Genomic DNA, 20227 nt, shown 5'->3' on the forward strand with positions numbered 1-20227 from the left:
AAGAGCTTCTGAAATGCCTTTAGAAAGTTCTGTACTTCAAAAGTTTGTAACTTCCGTATACTAACTCCGATTGACCCGAAACTGATTTCTGAGCCTTCGGATGCCGTAAATATATTTGTTCATCAAGTTTTGAAATTTATTTATTTATATGCATATGGTTTCCGCACTACTCCGCTCGTGTCTACTACTATGATATCGTTCGCCGGATCCCGGGCCGGTTTTGTGATCGTGCGCACTATGATATATTCGGCAGTATGCTGTGTTACGGTTCCCGAGACCTCGCCATAGGGCCGGGTTCCGTTTATGGAGTTATGCTGTGATATGGCTTATGATTTGTTGTGATGATGTGTTATGTACGGGGTTGTACGGAGATTTGAAACCTTCTGGAGTTATGCTGTGTTGTGGCACCAGCGTCGGAGTGGTGACCACATTCCTGAGCCTTATGCATGATTTTGATGTGCATTACTTATACATATGATTTCCGTACCGGTTTTGATATACTGATTCGGTATTCCCTTTTGTACCTTATGCTTCAGTTATGATTCGGATTACTGTACTTCATGCTTTACATACTCAGTACATATTTCGTACTGACCCCCTTTCTTCGGGGGCTGCGTTTCATGCCCGCAGGTACAGACATTCGTTTAGGTGACCCGCCAGTGTAGGATACTTATTATGCTATTTGGAGTACTCATTTTGATCTGGAGCTCATATTTTTGGTACATATCTTATGTTATACATGTTCTGTATATATGGCTATTTGGGTACGGCGGGGCCCTGTTCCATCATATGTTTCTGTTATGGTTTGTAGAGGCCTGTAGTCATATATGTGAGTCATGGGTCGTGTTTGTTCGATTATGTCTGTGACTTGTGCCTTAAGCGGTCCCGTTTGATATTATGGCCAAAACGGCCCATATGTTTATATATGTTTGTATATCTGGGCGATGTGTATTCCGCCAACTTTCCGGATTTGATATGATGTTTCTGTACGGGCGACCGCTTAAGATGATATTTGTTTTCAGTATCTGTTTCAAAAGACGTATGCTAAATTTGAATAAATTTTTGATATGTTGATTTGGTGAGCGAATGGGTTTGGGTGTCCAATTAGGGCACTAGTCGCGGCCCACGGGGCTGGGTCGTGACATCCATCTTTCTTAATCGTTACCCACACAGTGTAGGTAACGAATTCTGATAATTTATTAGATTTTTTTTACTTTCTTTGTTGTATTTCTCTATATTTATTCTTATATTTCATCGTTTTCTTTGTTTCTTTTCATTCCTTTTTTTTTCTGTTTTCAGCCATTGTTAGAGTGTTTAAAACAAGATCAAATTCTCCATTTTAATGACGGAAAGAGATACTCCAAGCAGGAATACTCGAGGTAGTCCTCATGTTTATGATGGTCCTAGTTTCTCTTTGGGATTTTCACAACAACTTCCAATTGCAGGAGAATCTGCTAAAATTGCTGCTGAGAGAAGAAGCAAGAAGATTCATGACCCATCAAGGATGCGTCAACTTCAACAAACTGAAGTTCCAAAACCGAGCAAGCCAAAAGATGATGTACCAATCAAAAAAGGTTCTAAAGTTGCTCAACAAAATAAGAGAAAAGTAACCAATCCTTTTTTCAGACGTTAAGGGTAAAAATGTTGTTAAAGATGTAGATCTGGAAGAGGATGAACAGGTATTGATGAAATTTTTCGATTTTGTTGTTTTGTATTTCACTATATTTCTGTATATTTCAACATAATTAGATATGCAATTCAGTATATTTCTGTGTATTTAATAAAATGAATATGTGCATCAACTGTAGTTTATATCATATACAACATAACTGTGGTAGTTGTGTTCGTAGTTAACTGTAATTCATTATATTTCTATGTATTTTCACAAGTACATATGTTTACTATTCTGTACTTATTGATTTTAAAAGCTGTGTTAGTTGTGTTATGCAATTTTTTTTGTGTGTATATTTTTCTTGGATATGCAATTCAGTATATTTCTTGTGTGTGTCTATGTTGTATACAATTGTTTCAGCCTTAACTTAGTGTTGCATTTTTATTTTAGGAAACTAAATTCTATGTTAAGAGTCATCCTGAAGAGGCTCCATCGATGCAACGGTACACTAATATCGAGGTGTTCAAAGATATCAAGAGTAAGCTAACTGTTCCACAGTTAGAGATCTTTTCCAAGACAATATTTGGGAAATTCCTCGGAATGCAGCACTTGGAGGTTCAAGCACAAATTTTTAGGTGCTTCATGGTAAGAGAGCTCAAGGAGAGCACTTCTGATTGCTTTACAATTGATATAAATGGTATCGTATTGCGATTTACCATGAGAGAATTTGCCCTTATGAGCGGGCTAAATTGTGTAGCCGATGAAGGTCAATTTACATACGATGAGGAGAAACCGAATAGGATTATGGATGTATATTTTGGTGGAACTAGGAGTAAAGTAAAAAGATTGGAGTTCATTGATTGCTTTAAGAATAAGTGTTGGGGAGATAATGATGAGGACGTTGTTAAGTTTGAAATTCTATTTTTTATAAATACATACATCTTTTGCGGTGAGCCTAGGAAAACGAATATACCAAGGGTTCATTTTGAAGTGGTTGAGGATGGAAGGTATGTAGATTATCCATGGGGCAAAGAAGCTTTTAACAAGTTGATTAGAAGCATCAGCAAGAAGTATTCTGCCACAACACAGTATTATATGATGCATGGGATGCCACTGGCTATGCAAGTTTGGCTTTATGAGTGTTGTTCAAGAGTTCCATCGTATCTCGCTATTAAATCCGGAAATTTCATTCCAAGAATGTTGAATTGGAGGTCCATCGATAGTCAGCCAAAATACAATATTTTGATGGAAGACATTTTTAGAGACGGCAAACAGTCGGTAATATTCGAACACTCTAACTTATTTTTATGTTTTTTCATAGCATTTTATTTTGCAATTATGCCTTACTGATTTTATTTGTACTCCACTGTTCTACTGTTGTGTTATTGCTTTTCTAGTGGTTTTTTTCCTAATTTTTTGTATTTCACTATATTTCGGTGTATTTCCTTTTGCATTTTCACTATATTTTTTTACATTTCACTATATTTCTGTGTATTTCTCTGTATTTCAGTGCAAAAATATAAGTGTGAATAGTTTTATAACACACTAATTAAATATTTATTTCTTTCTTCTTCAGAGCTGTACATTTGCAAATACAATACCCACTAGCAATGAGTTGGAGAGCCTCCAATTGCCCGATGTTGTTGTCTGTCAAGATACATTAGACAGAAATCTCTTAGTTGATGCCCATGAAGGTACCCAAGTCACAGATATGCCAGTGGATGACTTTGATGATTTCAGTACTACTCCCCCCCACCTTTCTATGGGCAAACAACAACGGACGAATCAGACAGATTCTCCACCTTCAAAGAGACGCAGACAACTTCTTGCAACAGCTTCCACATCAAAGAAACAACAAATCCACACCGAGCCACAGACAACTGTGAAGAAGAGTCACAAGGATCAAAAGGTTGCTCAAAAGCCTATTTTACAGAAGTCTGCTTCACCAAAGTTGAATGAATAAATGAATCGACCCCAAAACACCACAGTCCTACGTGATGTCCCCACTGTATCTATGAAAGAGGAAATGCAATTGCTAAGGAAAGATTTTCAAGTTTTCAAGGAATCAGTAAGTGATTTTAGTTACGAAACAAAAAAAAAAAATTGGTGTATTTAATTTACTGTTTCTAAACAAATTGAAATACTATTTTTGTTTAAATATTAGGTCGTTGGTGAGTTCACAAGTGAGTTGTCCAAGCTTCGAACTTTCATGGATGACAACTTCAAGAAGCTATTTGAAGCAATCAAGGGGAACAATTCTGTGGACAAGGTAAATGTGTGAAATAGGAATTGAACTAACATTTTAGACTCTTATTGCGAAATACAATTTATATTAATTTATTTTTTATGTGAAGGCTGCCGATAGTGAGGCGCCGGTGCATCAAACTGATGCTGGGCTACAGTTAACGCCTGAAGAAAACTTACATCATGATTCTACCATTCAAACATCTCCGCCGAAACATGATGATGAGTCAATTAAGGTAAAATGAGTTTGTGACGTGAAATCCATCTTTTAAAGTTATGTTGTTGTGCATTATATGCACAAAAAAGTATATGATTGCCATGTTTCAGTCTATAATTTTAAAGTTATGTTTTCCTCGGTATTTTCTATTTTACAAACTTTTGTATTTTATGGTGTTTCGTTTGTATTTCACTGATATACTTTTTTTTTTGTATGTCTCTGTATTTCTATGTATTTCTACCCCCACAGAATCAATCTAATCCTGGCCCTATTTCTGTGTATTTAGTAATTCTCCAACCTTATATTTTTATGTTATGATTTTGTTTTAAATTTTGATTTTTCTTATTCAAAAGGGTGTTGCACAAATGTTACATGAGGAAGTTCCGGAAATTGTAGTGACCGTCGGAAATTTAAGAGCAGATACACGTAAAGCTTCATCTAAAGAGATTAATCGAGCGGACGAAGGATCTTTCAACTCAACAGAGGTAAATTTTACATTCAATCTTATAGATCTTTTCAAGATACTGCTATACTTAACATTTATTAAATCTCTTTTTTTTAGGGAATGGTCGCAGAGATGCTCATTGAGTTGCCTCTAGAAACTCGTGTACCAAAAGCAGGTGCGGGAATACAACCCGGGGACATCACTGATCATTCAATTTTAGAGACTCCACCCAGGTTCGATGACAACATTACTAAGTCACAATGGTTGATCCCTGACGAAATGTTACCAAGCCAAATAGGTTCGTCAGGATTCTCTGTGTTTCATCTAACGGGTCACAAAGGATTTGTTATGCCAGTAATGTCTGCTGATAAAGGAATACAAGAGCCAGTGATTAATGCGGAAGTTGTAATTGCTCAACCAGATGTTATTCCAACTAGGATAGTCAAACCTAGTAAATACTTCAGTTCACCTTACATGACCAATTACGGCTCTGCAGAAGCTTCTGTTCAAGACCCCACACCTTCCATTTTTAAAAAGAAGCATCCATTTGTTAAAGATCCAATTAATGGCCCGTGAAATACTTCGCTTATTCAACAATACCGGAATTGGATTGAACAGGATCTACTTCTAAGGCATGATAAAAAGTAAGTTTGAACGTATTTACCTTTTTAATTTATATATTCATTCTTTCAGCAAAGTAAACTATTTACGTTGAAAATAACTGATTGTTGTTATTTAGAAAGGGTAAGGAAAGTCGTTACAAAAAGAATAATCAAGCTTTGGATCCAGATGACTTCAATTTTGGTGTGTTACATGTTGATGACAAAAACTGGTTCTATCTCTTATCGATGAATGGCCAGTCTTGGAATGATGAGGTGCTATATTTCTCATTTCTTTTTTTCCCATATTTCTCTATATTTCTCTATATTTCCCATATTTCTCTATATTCCTTCTGTGTATTTCTCTATATTTCCTTCATTCAAACTACATATTTCTCTGAAGAAACTTATTTCATTTATTTTTCTACCAGTATCCATTAAACTTATTTCATTTTTTTAACAGCATATTGATGTCATTTTTTACTACTTGCGGAAGAAAGGCAAGTACGACAAGGATAACAAATTCAAATTCACAACTGTTGACTGTATGTTCTTCTCCAAAATTGATGAAATTCATCGTGCATATGCTAATCCGGAGGGGACCAGTAGTGTTGCCAGTTCGGAGAACGAAATATGCGAGTACATTAACGGGCATAGGATGCTGGCTAATGTGCCATGGCATACAGTTGATTTATGTTCTCATCCCTGTCAACATCAAAGAGGAAAATCACTGGATCTTGATTGTAGTGCCATTCACTGACAGGTATTCCTACTTCTTTTTTTAAATTCATTAAATCTGCATATCTCCCTGTATGTTCCTCGTATTTCTATCACACAAGGTCCATATGAAATTTAATTTACCAACCTGTTAACCGAGCTGATGTAATATTTTTTTACGTGCAGGCGCCTGTACATCTACAACTCATACCGAGCTGTTGGTCATGATGCTGTTGTTAGAAGAGAAATGCACAAGATAGCTACACTATTGCCACATCATCTACATTTGTCTGGATTTTACGAGAAAAAAAAGGCATCGATTGGATTAACCACCCATCATACAAGGGCAAACAACAGACTGATGACTTTCATGTCATGTATGTGAACGACTTGCCACAACAAGCCTCTGGCAGCATGTATGTCTTTCAACATCAGAGTTCCATTTTGTTTTTCAAAATTCTCAACTAATAATCATTTTTATTTTTTATTTTCAGGGATTGTGGTGTGTATGTTGCCGCAGTTGTTGAATACTTTTGTTCTGGACGAGGCGTTCCATCTGAAATTGATGCAGAAACACTACGTAATAGATACGGGGCATTACTATGGGAATACGGATGGCAAAAGTCTGATTTGAATGCCTTCAGTGACAATGAACTGCCGCCAAGACCAGTTAGGCCTGCCATAGATTATAACGCGGTCAACACAGTAGTTGTTAATTAGTCCACTAGGTTTTAATGTTGAATCATTTTTCACAGTACTGTTTTGCTGACCATTTTTGTACATTTTGTTGTGTTGTTTTGTTAAGAATTGACAAATGGCAGTGTTTTTTCATCAATGACTTAACTAATTTCTTTCACGACTATTTTTTGTTTAAGTCTCCCATATTTATATTTATCGTTTAATGAAAACAGCCTCTGGTGTATTTCAATATATTCCAATGTTATATACCGACTCTTCAATTCGACAAATTATTCCAGGTGAACTGGAATACTTCTGGTGTATTTCAATGTATTCCAGTTGACAAATTGCAGTGTTTTTTCATCAATGACTTATCTAATTTCTATCACGACTATTTTTTTATTCAGCCTCTCATATTTATATTTATTGTTTTAATGAAAACAGCTTTTGCGGTGTTTTTCAATGTATTCCAATGTATATACCCACTCTGCATTTTTTATGAAACAGTTTCTGATATATTTCATTGAATTCCTGTCTATATAGGCCTAATGCAACTTAATATTTCTTAAACATTTCACTTATTTTTCATTTTAACGTCCGTTAACACCGAATTGTATGCAATATTATTATGAAAATGAAAGACAAAAATTACAGAATACAACGATGAACCAAAAATTTCTTTATTTAATATTTTTGGGGATAAGTGTTTTTTTAAAAAAAAAAAAAATTACAATCTAAACATCTACTTCTTACGTGGCTCATTAGAACAAGAACGTCTATTGTGACCAAGACGTCCACAAGTACTACAAGCATTCCTACGTTTACCAATCATCGTCTCCATTAATGGTTTATCTCGCTTTTTCTTTGGCCTTCCCGGGGGTCTCTTGTATCTTGGTGGCAAAACAACTTCATCACATACATGTTTGGGAATATTCCACTCACTCTCGTCAGGCAGAGGATCCACAGGCACATCATACGTCTTAATCACTGTCTTTGGTTTGAATAGGTCTGAGCAATATTCATCAGGCATAAGACTTTTACTCTTCAATACAGCCCATGCATGTGGACATGGTATCTCGTCCATTTGGAACATCCGACAACTGCATGTTTTCTTTTTAAGATCAATTATGAATCGTCTTGCCTCATCATTTACGGTATACACATATTCAGTTGATGGTTCAACCTAATCAAGAAGAAATGTGTCAGACCAGAATACATTGAATATTAACAACGATAAGTAATATGAAATACATGGAAATATACAATCCAAACAGAATTACTTAAGTACCTTCTAAAATATACAGAAATATATTGAAATATATGTAGGCAGACTGAGACAAGATGAACAGTAACATACCGTCATGGAAATATACAATCCAAACAGAATTACTTAATATGAAATACATGGAAATATACAATCCAAACAGAATTACTTAAGTACCTTCTAAAATATGTTGAAATATATTGAAATATATGTAGGCAGACTTCAACAAAATAAACAATAACATACCGTCATACGTAGAGATTTACATTCGTTTATTGATAATAATTGCTGGAATGCTTTCCCAAGTGTTGTGAATGTGTATGTACCGATCCTCCTATTAGTGCAATTCCATCTCCCAAACATCTTCCTCACTTCTTCAAGAAAATCGAAAACAGGCAATTCTCTTGCTGCTACCAATTTTCCATTAATACATTCAGCTATATTTGAGGTCATTGTCCATCCTCTGTTAACGGGTGAATACAGTCGAGCCCACTTTTCCCTTCCAGCATCCTCCAAGTACTCTTTTACCCGAAAATCAACCTTCTCAATCTTCTCCATCAGCTTATCAAACTCAGCCTGTGTGTATGCTTTTGCAAGTGCATAGAATACAGGACTCAATACTTCACCATTCGACTTGTATTTCGTGGTCACATTTTTCCATAAATGTCATATGCACGCCAAATGTGGCACAGTTGGATACACTCTACTCACCGCCTTAATGATGCTCTCATGTCTGTCTGATACAACACACATGTTATCCCTATTCCCATAAGCTTGTTTGAACTGCTCAAAGAACCAGGTCTAAGACTTATCATTCTCTGAATCTATCACATCATATGCCAATGGTAGAATATTACCTGCACATACATGTTTTGTGTATTATTACAGTGAAATATATCATAAAGCATATTGGAAATACATTGGAAATAGAATGAAATACAACGAAATATACCAAAAGCAGAAAAAAATGTATTTAAACATTTTGGCATCTACCTGCACCATCCAACGTGCTGGCTGATACAAAAGTACCGTTATATGTAGTTTTAAGGTGGGAACCATCTACTACAACTATTGGTCTACAACACTCGAAGCCTTTTATGAACGCCTTAAGTGCTATAAACAAATAAAAGAACTCGTTTTGTTGTGATTTGTGCATTCTCACATGTGATCCAGGGTATGTTTTATCCAATATGTACACATATCCCGGTAACTTCTTGTATGATTCTGTTGGTTCCCCTCTTAATTCATTCATTGCCTTTTCTCTAGCCCTCCAGGCCGTCATATAAGAAACATCAACGCCATACTCATTTTTTACGCCATCTACTATATCACCAGGTGTATATTTCCTCTTGTGATTTGTTATTTTTGGCTTAATAACTGACGCACCAATCAACCAACTTGTTGCTTGCCTTTGGGAATACACTTTGTCTTTCAATGGACACGCATGTTCGTCATGAAAGGATCCCACTCTGAACATTTCAGAGTTCGCAATACTTGAAGCTTTGAATTTCCAATGACAATCAGTTGAACAGCATACCAGAGTGTAACTACATAAACCAGTACAAAAAAAGAACAGTCAGATTGAAGTTTCAAACACATACAAGATCCTAAATACATTGTCTATATATACTGAAATGGTTACATAATGGAATTAAATAATTCAAACAGTGCGTATTTCAATGTATTTAATTAAATCCAACTGAAATATAATGGCAATACAACAGTTTACGTCACTGTATTTCAATGCATTTCTTAGTATATTTCAATATATTTCATAGTATATTTCAATGTATTTCATATTTTTTTGTGACTAACATACCTTATGGCATTCGACCTCTCTGTCCTGAAATTGAATCTTTTGCGAATTGCATAATTCGCCATAACATTCTTCAGAGTGTCCTTATCTTTGTAGATTTGATCAACAAAAACATCCTTATGTTCCTTGTTCGAAATTATCAAGTCATCGTTATTTTAAAATAAAACAACAGCCTTAGCACAATCCGACGCATCCAAATCATTTGAATCAACTACGTCCATAGCATACATATAATCATTAAATTCAAGTTGAAACATATCGTCTCCAACTGCAGATTCGCCGGACACAAAATTCTCAAGATCATTATCAATTATGCTAACGCACAACAGATATGCTTTAAATCCCCTGTTTTCTCTCTTAAGCTCAACATACACCCTTACTCCCATATTGTTGCCTATTTCCATTGGCATATTGTCTCCTTCAACAGCATATTTTATTGATATCGTTTTCCTGCTCATATCAACACCTAACTGAATTGCTATAGTTTCAACCAAATCACCGTATGAACAATAATCTTTGAAGACAATTGCGTCTAGTTTGTAATTAACAAAGCAATTCTGTTCATTCCAAAAACCGGAGTGTCTGATCACTGTTGTTATGCTTGACATGTTTCGTTTTGATAATTCATCAAAACTAGAACAGTGACTGCATTGGAAAAAAAAAATCATCGTTCCAATCACAGAAAATTGAATCAAAAAACAATCACACAAATCATTGAAAATTTGAAACATACCTTTTGTAGAATCTGAAATACAAATCTGATCTTCACTAAAATTCCATATATACACTCGTTCGTATCTTATTGAGTGTATTTCAACTTGATTTTGAAGAATTCGAATGTAGAAAACAGAGCTCAAAGAGATTCTTCTGTAGTTGGGATTTTTTAGATCTTTAGTATTTTTTTGAATTCAAAAAGTTTTTATTGTGATAAAAGTGTGGAGAGATACGTAATCTGTTATGGAAGAACATTCATTACGCGTGATTAATGGGAAGATTTAAACTGAATCCCTGAATTTAAAAAAAAAAAACTTTTCCATAAATACGGCCTAATTTTACTCACCAGTGTCGGACGTTCCATGTATTTCACTATATTTCAAAAAAATGAAATACACGCGTTTTAACTAAAAAACCAGCTACGCTTAGTAAATAACAATTTTATAGCTATTCAAGCTACTAAAAGGTAGCTATTTAGGTAAGTTTTACTTATAAAATCTCGTCCTTTAAGAAAGAAAAAAAAAACAAGAACAAACGAAATTTGGTCACGTCACATTGCATAACTAACGAAACTCCCTCATATACATTCATCACCAACTCAGATGGACCTCACATTTCACTCATGACCATTCATCACAAGACTCACATGCACTTACATTCCACTCAGCAGCACACTCTTTTTTAAAATTTTAAATTGAACTGCACAGTTCCATATATCATCAATGATTTACCTAGGAGGGGGACTTCACCTTACCTCCCACACATTTGTTGAATTACCAAAAATGCAATTCTTTTACTGATGGAAAGATGATGAAAAGTACTAACAAAAAAATTGTATATCCCTCTCCTATACTTATAATCAGTCAAGGAACATCAAAAGGTACCTATGATCCATCTTTCTTTCCGAGAAGAAATTATTTTTAAGATGCTTCATTCTAAAAGAAGGAAATTGAAGGATATCCATTCGAATTTATCCTCTAGCTTCTTTGGGATATCCTGATGGTTGTTGAACCATGTGAGTTCTCTTAATTCCAGGCCATGGTTCACAAAATATCAGCTACCTTATTGTCTTCTCTATAACAGTGGGATATAGAGCATGCTTCCATTATCATAATGCATGCTTCCATTAGCATAATTTTCCTTGTGATGCTCTATTGTATTTTCAGTGTTCCACGGGATACGAGCTTTTTCCTTAATCCAGCACACATACTTGGATTCACTCAAACGTCATATTTATCCACATACACACATTTTATGAATATTCACAATAAACATTATACGTCACGATCTAAATCTGACACTAAACCATAATCAACACGCAATAAATAGTACCTGGACCAGGTATATTGGCTGTAATAAAGCTACTAAAATAATGTTGCATGATAGTTAAAATGTTCTCATATTGTAAAAGCGAATTAATAAATTATTAAATATAATTGTAAATTCCAAATTCCCAACTCTACTAAGTCATGGAGCAATCTTGCTAAAGACCAGTAATACAAAGATACAAGACATAACTCGAAATAGAAATAACATGATTGCAAGATAAAGATAAGACCTAACAACACCTCCACAAACTGGTGGATGGATCACCTCAATTGATGACAAACTGGAGGAGCAACTCAGCGGTCAACAACTATGTTGTCCTCAACAGTATCTGCACAAAGAAGTAAATAGTAAGTCAAAATGACCTAGTAAAATCCTCGATCCACTCATGTCTTACCCTGGGACAAGCTTTAAAAATTGTAGTGTATAATGACATATAAAGCTTCATCAAGTATAAAACATTTATACAACTAAGCAACTAAATCACGATATGAAAATAGGATACACAAAAAAATAAGCTCAACTGCTGAGTAAGCTGCTAAACCAATAAAAGTCATGTTGTTAAGAAAAGTATTACGAAAAATGAAGTTTGTTAAGCCACATGTTTTACCCGTCTTCAGAGCGTTGGTCGTCTGTCTTATCTACCTGGCGCGGTGCACCGACCACCTGTCTTACCCGTAAGCACTTAGTATTATCGAGTCGTTATATGCTAATGACATATGTGCCCCCGCTACAGAAGAAGTATGGGGTCGCTATCCTATCGTCTTACCACAACTAATAAAATGCAAATAAGAGACAAATAGTACAACTGCTAAAACAACAACAACAATATACCCGCTGTAATCCCACAAGTGGGGTCCGGACAACTGCTAAATTAGATATCGTAAATATCAAGAACCTCTGAATAGTCATGCTCAATATCAACAATAGTTAACAAACATGATCAACTATCATTAGCTGCTAAATACTACTGACATGTTGAATATCAATAACTGCTAAAAGGTATCACGAAACAATATAAATATACAATATTAAGGCCCTTGTGATCAACACTATATACTTAAAATAATTATTTATCTCATACTTTCCCCGCACATGAACTAGAAAATATCAATGCATCAAGAAACTCAAATAAAATTCTTTTTAGGATTAGTAAGCCAAACAAGAAGTTAAATCTCATTCACCTCCCGATCAAATTTGATCTAAAGACGTATCCTCAATCCTCGTGAGTTATCTTGCTCAACAACTCCCAATCTATGCAAAAATACACATCTGGATTTAACTGTATGTATTTGACTAAGTCCCATATTTTTAAGACTCTCCAATGTCAAAGTCAATCGAAAGTCAACTTAAAAGTCCACCCTAAGATCAACGGTTCAAATCTCGAAATCAGATTACCCATTAGGTAGAGAACCTAAGTCAATAATTAAAATCCAGTTTTGACTTAGATTACTAGTCCAATCACTCAATTTTTCCTTTTTAAACCTAGGTCTCAAATTCCCCAATTTAGAGAATGAAAACTCAAGATTACTTCAAATTACTCCAAGTTAGAGTATAATATCAAGATTAGCATAAGGAATCATTACCTTGACCTATAGGTTGAATCTATACCCATTTGATCCCTAATCAGTTAGAACCTAAATAAAAACCCCCAGAAAATGGCTATCAAAATTGTGAAATCTAATATTTATACCTGACAACCCTTTAGCACGGTCACTCTATCACACCACCATCGCAGTTCAGATGTGATCCTAACTCAGTGTAATTGTACTTCCTCTTCACCATAATTAAAGCAACTGGGTGGCACGCATCGCGATCGCTTCAGACCACGTGATAACACTAAAGGCTGGCTCACTCTTTTTCGTGATCGCACGCCTTGGCCACGAATGCACAGTGCACTAGATTACAGAAAATCTGCAACTTCAATTTAAGGTCCAATAGTGTCGAAATTTCTCTGAGCCACTCTGATCCCAATCCAAATAATGCCAACAAATTTGAAATAGTATTTTGACTTATAAGGAGTCCCAAAAACATGTATTGAACCACAAACGTTCAAAAGGAAGGTTGAGTTGTTACATTCTTGTTTTGGTACATAAGCAATTTTATTATCAAGAGAAAGAATTCGGCATAAGAAAAAAGACTGAAGGTTACACACAACCTCATCCAACAACGCAATTCACTACCCTTAACTAGTTTCAACAAGATCTTGCCTAACAGAAAGTAGATAGGATTGTAGTTTAGAGATCTAATTCTTCTTTCTAATACAAAGTTCAAGTTGCCTCTGTGACATACTTCCTGGATAACAGTCTTGATCAGTATAGTTGTATCTCCAACTTTTCCCTGGAACACTTATGTTGCTTTCCTTCCAAATGTGATGCACACAACCAAAAACCACCATTTTAAAGATAGCAACACAAGAATTTTTTCTTTGCAGATGGACATCCAAACCAATTCTGTTTGTCAATTCATTGGTTACCTGTTAACATCTTGCCAAGCCAGCAAATTCTTCCATACAAAATCAACATATGGGCATTCAAAGTAGATATGGTTAATGCTCTCTAATTCACTATGGACAAACTAATGAATTGGTAATTTCCCAACTAGCAAGCAGTATTTTGTGCAAAATCTCCCTAGGGTTGCAATTCTAAATATGAAAAGCCACTTAGGTGTTGTATAGTTGTTGGCTTGTTGCAAACTATTATCCTCCAAGGGGTTTGTGGAAAGGAATCTTAAAATTCCCTTTAGAACTTCTGGATGTAAAATGTTTGCAAGGTCAGGTATTGCTCATAGTCATTACCAGCAGCTTCAGAATATTTCTTGCTCTTAGAGATCTTCAATGATACCTGCTTTGGGGTGTTACATTCTCCACCATTTAAATTAACGTTCATGCTCGAACGAGTGGATAAATTTAGTTGGGGTCTCAATTAGTTGTAGGTATCTACCCTGAATTTCCTGTTTCATTTACCAAGTTGCTTTGTCAGTTGAATGGTTCCTCCGCAACACTTTGATTGACAGAATACTCTTCAACCTCAACTAGCAGACCTATTTATTCAAAATAGCTATCAATATCTTCTCATATACCAAATTCTGGTCTAACTCTATGGTATTATGCTGGATAACATGACTCAGATTATGAGACTTCGTCTGAAGCATGGAATAATGAAAAACTAGAAGAACCACCGATTAAACAGGTGATACAGCTAATCTGTAGGCCACGGTTCTAATCCTTTGCAGGATTTCAAATGGACCACTCTACTCAGGCTCAAGTTTTCTTTCTTACTGAATAGCATGACTGTTTTTCATAGGAGAAACCTTTAATAAGACTAACTTACCCTAGATAAACTGTAATTTTCGAACCTCATGTTTGAATAGGCTTTTGCCTCCTTTATGTTGTTTTAAGCCGTTTTTGGATCAATTTGACCTTGTCTAGTCCTGTCATATCAATTTCAAACCCAAAATTTTCCTTTACCTAGTTCGAACCGACTAATTGGAGAACGCAACCGCCTACCGTATAAAGCATCAAAAGGGGTCATCTGAAAGCTTGATTGGTAACTATTGTAGTAAGCTAACCCCGCCGAAATGTAGTTCATCATCCCAACGACCCCAAAAATAAATGGGACATGCTCTCATCATATCCTCCAAGATCTGAATGAGCCACTCAGATTAATCATCATTCTGCGAGTGAAATATTGTTCAAAGCTCAATCTGGGTACTCGATTCTTTCTGAAAAGACTACCAAAACTGACTGGTGCACACCTCTGTCAGAAATGTTAGAAATACGAACCTTGTGCAACCAAACTATCTTACAGATTTAAATGTGTGTTAGTTTCTTTGCCGTGTTGGTAGTCTATAACGGTATGAAGTGCGTGGAATTCATAAGCCTATCAACTATCACCAAAGCAAAATCATGCTTTTTCAAGTATATGGTAAACTACCTCAACCTCCATTTTGATCCTTTCTAACTTTTACTCGGAATGATCAGATTCTAAGCTAAACCACCATGTTTTTTGTTAATACTTGACTTGTTGACAGTTCAAATAACGAGCTACATGGTCGAAAATACTTTTCTTTATCTTTCTCCACCAAAAGTGTTTCTTTCAAGTCTTGATACATCTTTGTTGCCTTAGGATGAATAGAATACCTCGAACTGTCTGCTTCCTCAGGAAATTAATTGTCTTTGGTCTCCTACATTCGGCACACAAAGTCATTGATGAAGTCTCATTAGCCCATCAACATTAATAACAACCTTCTTAGCACCTCTCTGATTCACTTTAAGTGCAAGTAAGTAAGGGTCCTCATATTGATGAGTTTTTATCTGGTTAACCAAAGTAGACTATGCCACAACATAAGCAAGACTTTACTGCTCCATGAAGCATCAAGTCTAATACCTTGGTTAGCTAAAAGCTGAAAATCTATAATAGAAAAACGTATAATATCTAAAACGGAAAAGGCTCAAATATGTCATCCAACTATCGGAAATGGCTCATTTATGCCACTCGTCAATAGTTTGGCTCATTTATGCCATCGAACTATAGGAAATGGTTCATTTATTCCATCGAACTATAAGTGTTATACCCCATTTTAAACGGGTTAAAGTAGAGTACAACATATTGGAGATTCCTATTTTGCTTTATTTTAAGGAATCGCCACCTAATTGATTTTAAAGGTGAATTAGGGCACCTAATTATTAACTAAGGTAAAGCTAACTAAACCTCTGTTTATGGTCTGCTTAATTAGCGTGATTCTAGGTAAGGGTTCTAGATTATCCTAAAGGGAAGGGGTTAGGCATCCTTTAGGATCCGTTAACTACGGTTATCCGGCCAAACTTAGGTTAATTAATTAAGATTAAATATGGTGCTTAAATTTTAAGAAAATAGCTTGTACATATTACTAAGGTTTTAAAGGAAATATAATAATGCCATTTAAACCAACTTGTAGAGAAAATATAGTAATTTGCATAAAGGAAATGCTTTTATAAATGCTGTTAAAACTTGAAATGAAAATAGTAATGTTATCTTAAAATAAGACTTATAGAAAATATAATATTTTGCATAAAAGAATACTTTAGATGATATTTTAAAATAATACTTACAAATATTGTTAAGGATTTTAAATATAATAACGCTATCTAAAATAAAGACTTATAGAAAATATAATGATTTATATGAAAGAAGGTTTTAAATAAAACTTATAAATGTTGCTAAGGTTTTGAAAAATATAATAATGCTATTGAAAACAAGGCTCGTAAAATATAATAACTTGCTTATAAATAATAGCTTTTAGCAAATATGGACTTTATGTAAAATTTATATCAATATGGTGAAAATAAGTACTTAATGTTCAGAGCGGTAATCCCAAATGATAAAAATCTACCCTCATAATCCTACGTGAATCATAGGTTCTGCACCTAATTTTAAACCACACACAATCCAAAACACAGACAACTTAGCAATCGTAAAAATGGATGAAAGAAAATGAATGATAAGGAAGGAAAAAGAGTAAAATATTATAGGCGGTCTCTAGCGAGTTTCGCCTGCCCGATGTGATTTAAGAATTGCGGAACGAGATGACTCTATGGACGGGTGTGCCGAGTCTCATCTTGAGACTTTGTTTTGAGAAAGTCCCGAATTAAGACTCCATTTGCTCCGATGTGTACATGTAAAGAAAAATTTAAAAAAAAAAAAAAAATAGCGAGCAGTCTTAATTGCTAACACAAGGAATATACATGTCATTTGAAACACATTAAGACACAATCTTAAATGACACTAAATTATCTTCACACCAAGTCATGTACGTACAGGACACTTAACAAAGTCCCCTAATTAATGAACATTTCGATAGCTAAATTTAATACTATACTTTTTCCTATAGCTATTAGGATATTACTCACAGAGAGGTCACAAGACAATGGTATTGAAACAATATAACTCCTTATATTATTGATGCTTCTCTGTTACTAATGCCAACAGATAATGGCATGCTGTAAACAGTCCTTTGATGGTGTTGTAGTTTAAAACAGATTCATGAAGAAAGTGCTTAGTCTCAGAGATTTCAACAGAGGGGGAGCATAACTACTAAAGTTCATGATATCCAAACATCTCTTAAGTACACAAGGGGCATGGACAAAAATCTTTGTTTTTCCTTAAACTCAAAGCTCAACATATTTTCAAGATGTTTCAGCAACACCACAAAAGAAATTAACACCTCAAGCATGTTAATACAAAATCCACGTTCATGAAGCATTAGACTAAGTGAAACAGTAAGCATTTGAGGAGATTCCTACAATATCTTGAATACAAAAAATGCTTATAAACATTCCATATTTTATAACTAGGCTGGTGAATACCTGTTACACACTTCGAAATTATTCTATACAAAGATGCATCCCTAAATTAGCGTTTCAAATCACATATGAGAATAACATTATTATTTCATTTTTTACAGAGATTTAAGCAATGGATTTGAGGCACTAAAATACCTGTTAATAGTGCAAAAACCAAACTACATTCAGATTTTACATCCTTGCTATGAATTAAACAAAGGAGACTAAAAAGAAATATACTGGCCGTTTTTGGGTGCAGCAAACTGGGGTGCGGGGTCTTAGATCGGATGAACTCCGGCCTCGAACTTGAGTATTTCTTTTTAGATATAAAACATTGGCAACAAGCAACTGGATTTATTTATTTTTAAGAAGTAAGGAAAGAGAGGAAAACAAGAGCTTGAAGGCAAGAGAGCCGATCAGAACTTCAGGTAAAAGGGTGGTTGGGCGGCTCCAAAAAACTTCTCCCGAAAATGAGTAGAAAAGCTCATATTTATAGGGAGAAAAATAGGTAGGGTTCCATTGAGCGGGAATTTGAAATTAGGATTTGAGATTCAAAAAATCTGCTCAAAAAAGGGTCAAAGTCGCAGATGATAGATGAAGAAGGAATCGATTCTCCAGGTCTGAAGATTTTCCCTGTGCAAAGTCAGATTTTTATAAAGTATTCTTGGACTCTTGTGATAGTCACCTTGTTTGACTCAATCCTGGGGCAAAGAAAAACGTTGGAGACATGCCAAGGGAGAGAGAAGGTTTTATTAGAATTGGCACAGCAAAGACTGTTGGTGAGAGTTGGAGAGAAAAGGACATAAATGGTCCCTTAATTATGAGAGAGTAGGTTCAAAATAGTCCCTTAACTATGCATTTAACTGGTCCTTTAAGTTTGTCATAAGTTAACAAAAATGGTCTCTTAACTATGAGGGTTGGTTAAAAATAGTCCCTTAAGTATGCACTTAACAGTTTTGGTCTTTTAAGTTCGCCAAATGTTAACACTTTTAGTCTCCGACAAAATATTCATGGAACTCTATTTGTTAGATTTGACGAGAATTATGAAAAAATTAGCGAGAACTCACATTTAGGTGTACACATTACTAAAGAAAAGGCCAAATGCCTCAGGATAAAACCGACGGACATCAGTCGGTTATAGGAAAAAACAGAGGAAAAACCTACAAACTTGATAATGTCAGAAAATAGTGTCTCGGAACACAAAGACCGACGGACTCTGTCGATTAAAACCGAGGTAGTCTATCAGCTAAGTAAAATACACCAGACCTTAGAAATAAATTAGAAATAGCAGAAACTACAAAAATTATCACTACTAAAAACTAGGGGTGTTCATGGTTCGATTTGGGTCGGTTATTGGTTAAAACCATAACCAAACCAATTTAGTCGGTTTTTAAATGTCTAAAACCATAACCAAACCAAGTAAAATAATAACCACCGGTTTGGTTATTGTCGGTTTGGTTCGGTTTGGTTCGGTTTTTCGGTTTATGACTAGCCGTGACAATTCAAATATTCTCTCTCTACATTCTTCAAATTTCTTATGAAGCTTTTTTTTCCTCATGACCCACAAGGGTGAACTTTGCTGCATATTGAGGGAAAGACACGCTGTTGGCAAATCAGGTGGACCAAACTTGCAACGCAGTTTAGATTCAAAAGAACAAGTCAAACAGAGGTTTCAAAATACAAACAACCCTTATGCTTACGACTTATTAGAGTTGGGCTTGGATTGTTGGACATATTCTTTTAAGACATGGGCCTTAAAAATAAGTAGATCAAAATTAAATAAATAATTAAAATGTATAAAATATCTTGAATTATTTATGAAAAGCTAATATTATACATATAAATAGTTATAAATTTTATGTATATAATTATCGGTTTGGTTCGGTTATTTATTCGGTTATTTTTTACTATAACCATAACCAAACCAAATATTATCGGTTTTTCAAATTTAAAACCAAACCAAACCAAACTAAACCAAATGTCGGTTATTTTATTCGGTTTGGTTAAATTTTCGGTTTGGTTTTGGTTTTAACCAAAACTGTGAACAGCCCTACTAAAAACAAGCGAAAAAAATGATGGACGGAAACCGATGGATAAAATCGAGGGACACTATTTTTTAATTTTTTTTAGCTTTTATTATTTTTTACGAAAACCATCGAACGTCCGTCGATTATTTTCAAGGAAAATGCGCAGAAACTATTTTTTTTTAAAAGAATCACTATGATGGAAGATTTTTTTTTCGGGTTTTCAGTAAAAATGAGTCTAGTGTATTT

General features: G+C 34.9%; 1 protein-coding gene and 1 long non-coding RNA gene across 2 annotated transcripts; both read right to left on the reverse strand.

Moving 5' to 3' along the window:
* Positions 1-7121: 7121 nt before the first annotated feature.
* On the reverse strand, positions 7122-8619 carry LOC132599393 (uncharacterized). Its single transcript, XM_060312781.1, has 2 exons — positions 8023-8619; positions 7122-7695 (listed from the first exon to the last, which is right to left on the reverse strand). The coding sequence occupies exons 1-2, from the start codon at positions 8332-8334 to the stop codon at positions 7255-7257; spliced, it is 753 nt and encodes a 250-aa protein (XP_060168764.1). The 5' UTR covers positions 8335-8619; the 3' UTR covers positions 7122-7254.
* A 3081-nt stretch (positions 8620-11700) lies between these two features.
* LOC132637590 (uncharacterized) lies at positions 11701-18755 on the reverse strand. The gene is made up of 2 exons (XR_009581566.1): positions 18111-18755; positions 11701-11963 (listed from the first exon to the last, which is right to left on the reverse strand). It is a non-coding gene; the product is annotated as an uncharacterized LOC132637590 (long non-coding RNA).
* Between the last annotated feature and the right edge of the window lie 1472 nt (positions 18756-20227).

This window comes from Lycium barbarum, chromosome 1 (assembly GCF_019175385.1).
Source record: "Lycium barbarum isolate Lr01 chromosome 1, ASM1917538v2, whole genome shotgun sequence".
In the NCBI taxonomy this organism is placed as follows: domain Eukaryota; kingdom Viridiplantae; phylum Streptophyta; class Magnoliopsida; order Solanales; family Solanaceae; genus Lycium; species Lycium barbarum.

What these genes read in the sequence shown, in the direction of transcription:
- LOC132599393 (XM_060312781.1), bottom strand. Translation starts at nt 8,334, where the DNA reads ATGGAGAAGATTGAGAAGGTTGATTTTCGGGTAAAAGAGTACTTGGAG. An exon ending in GTAAATCTCTACGTATGACG is followed by an intron (nt 7,696 to 8,022) that starts GTATGTTATTGT and finishes CTTCTTGATTAG; the next exon opens with GTTGAACCATCAACTGAATA.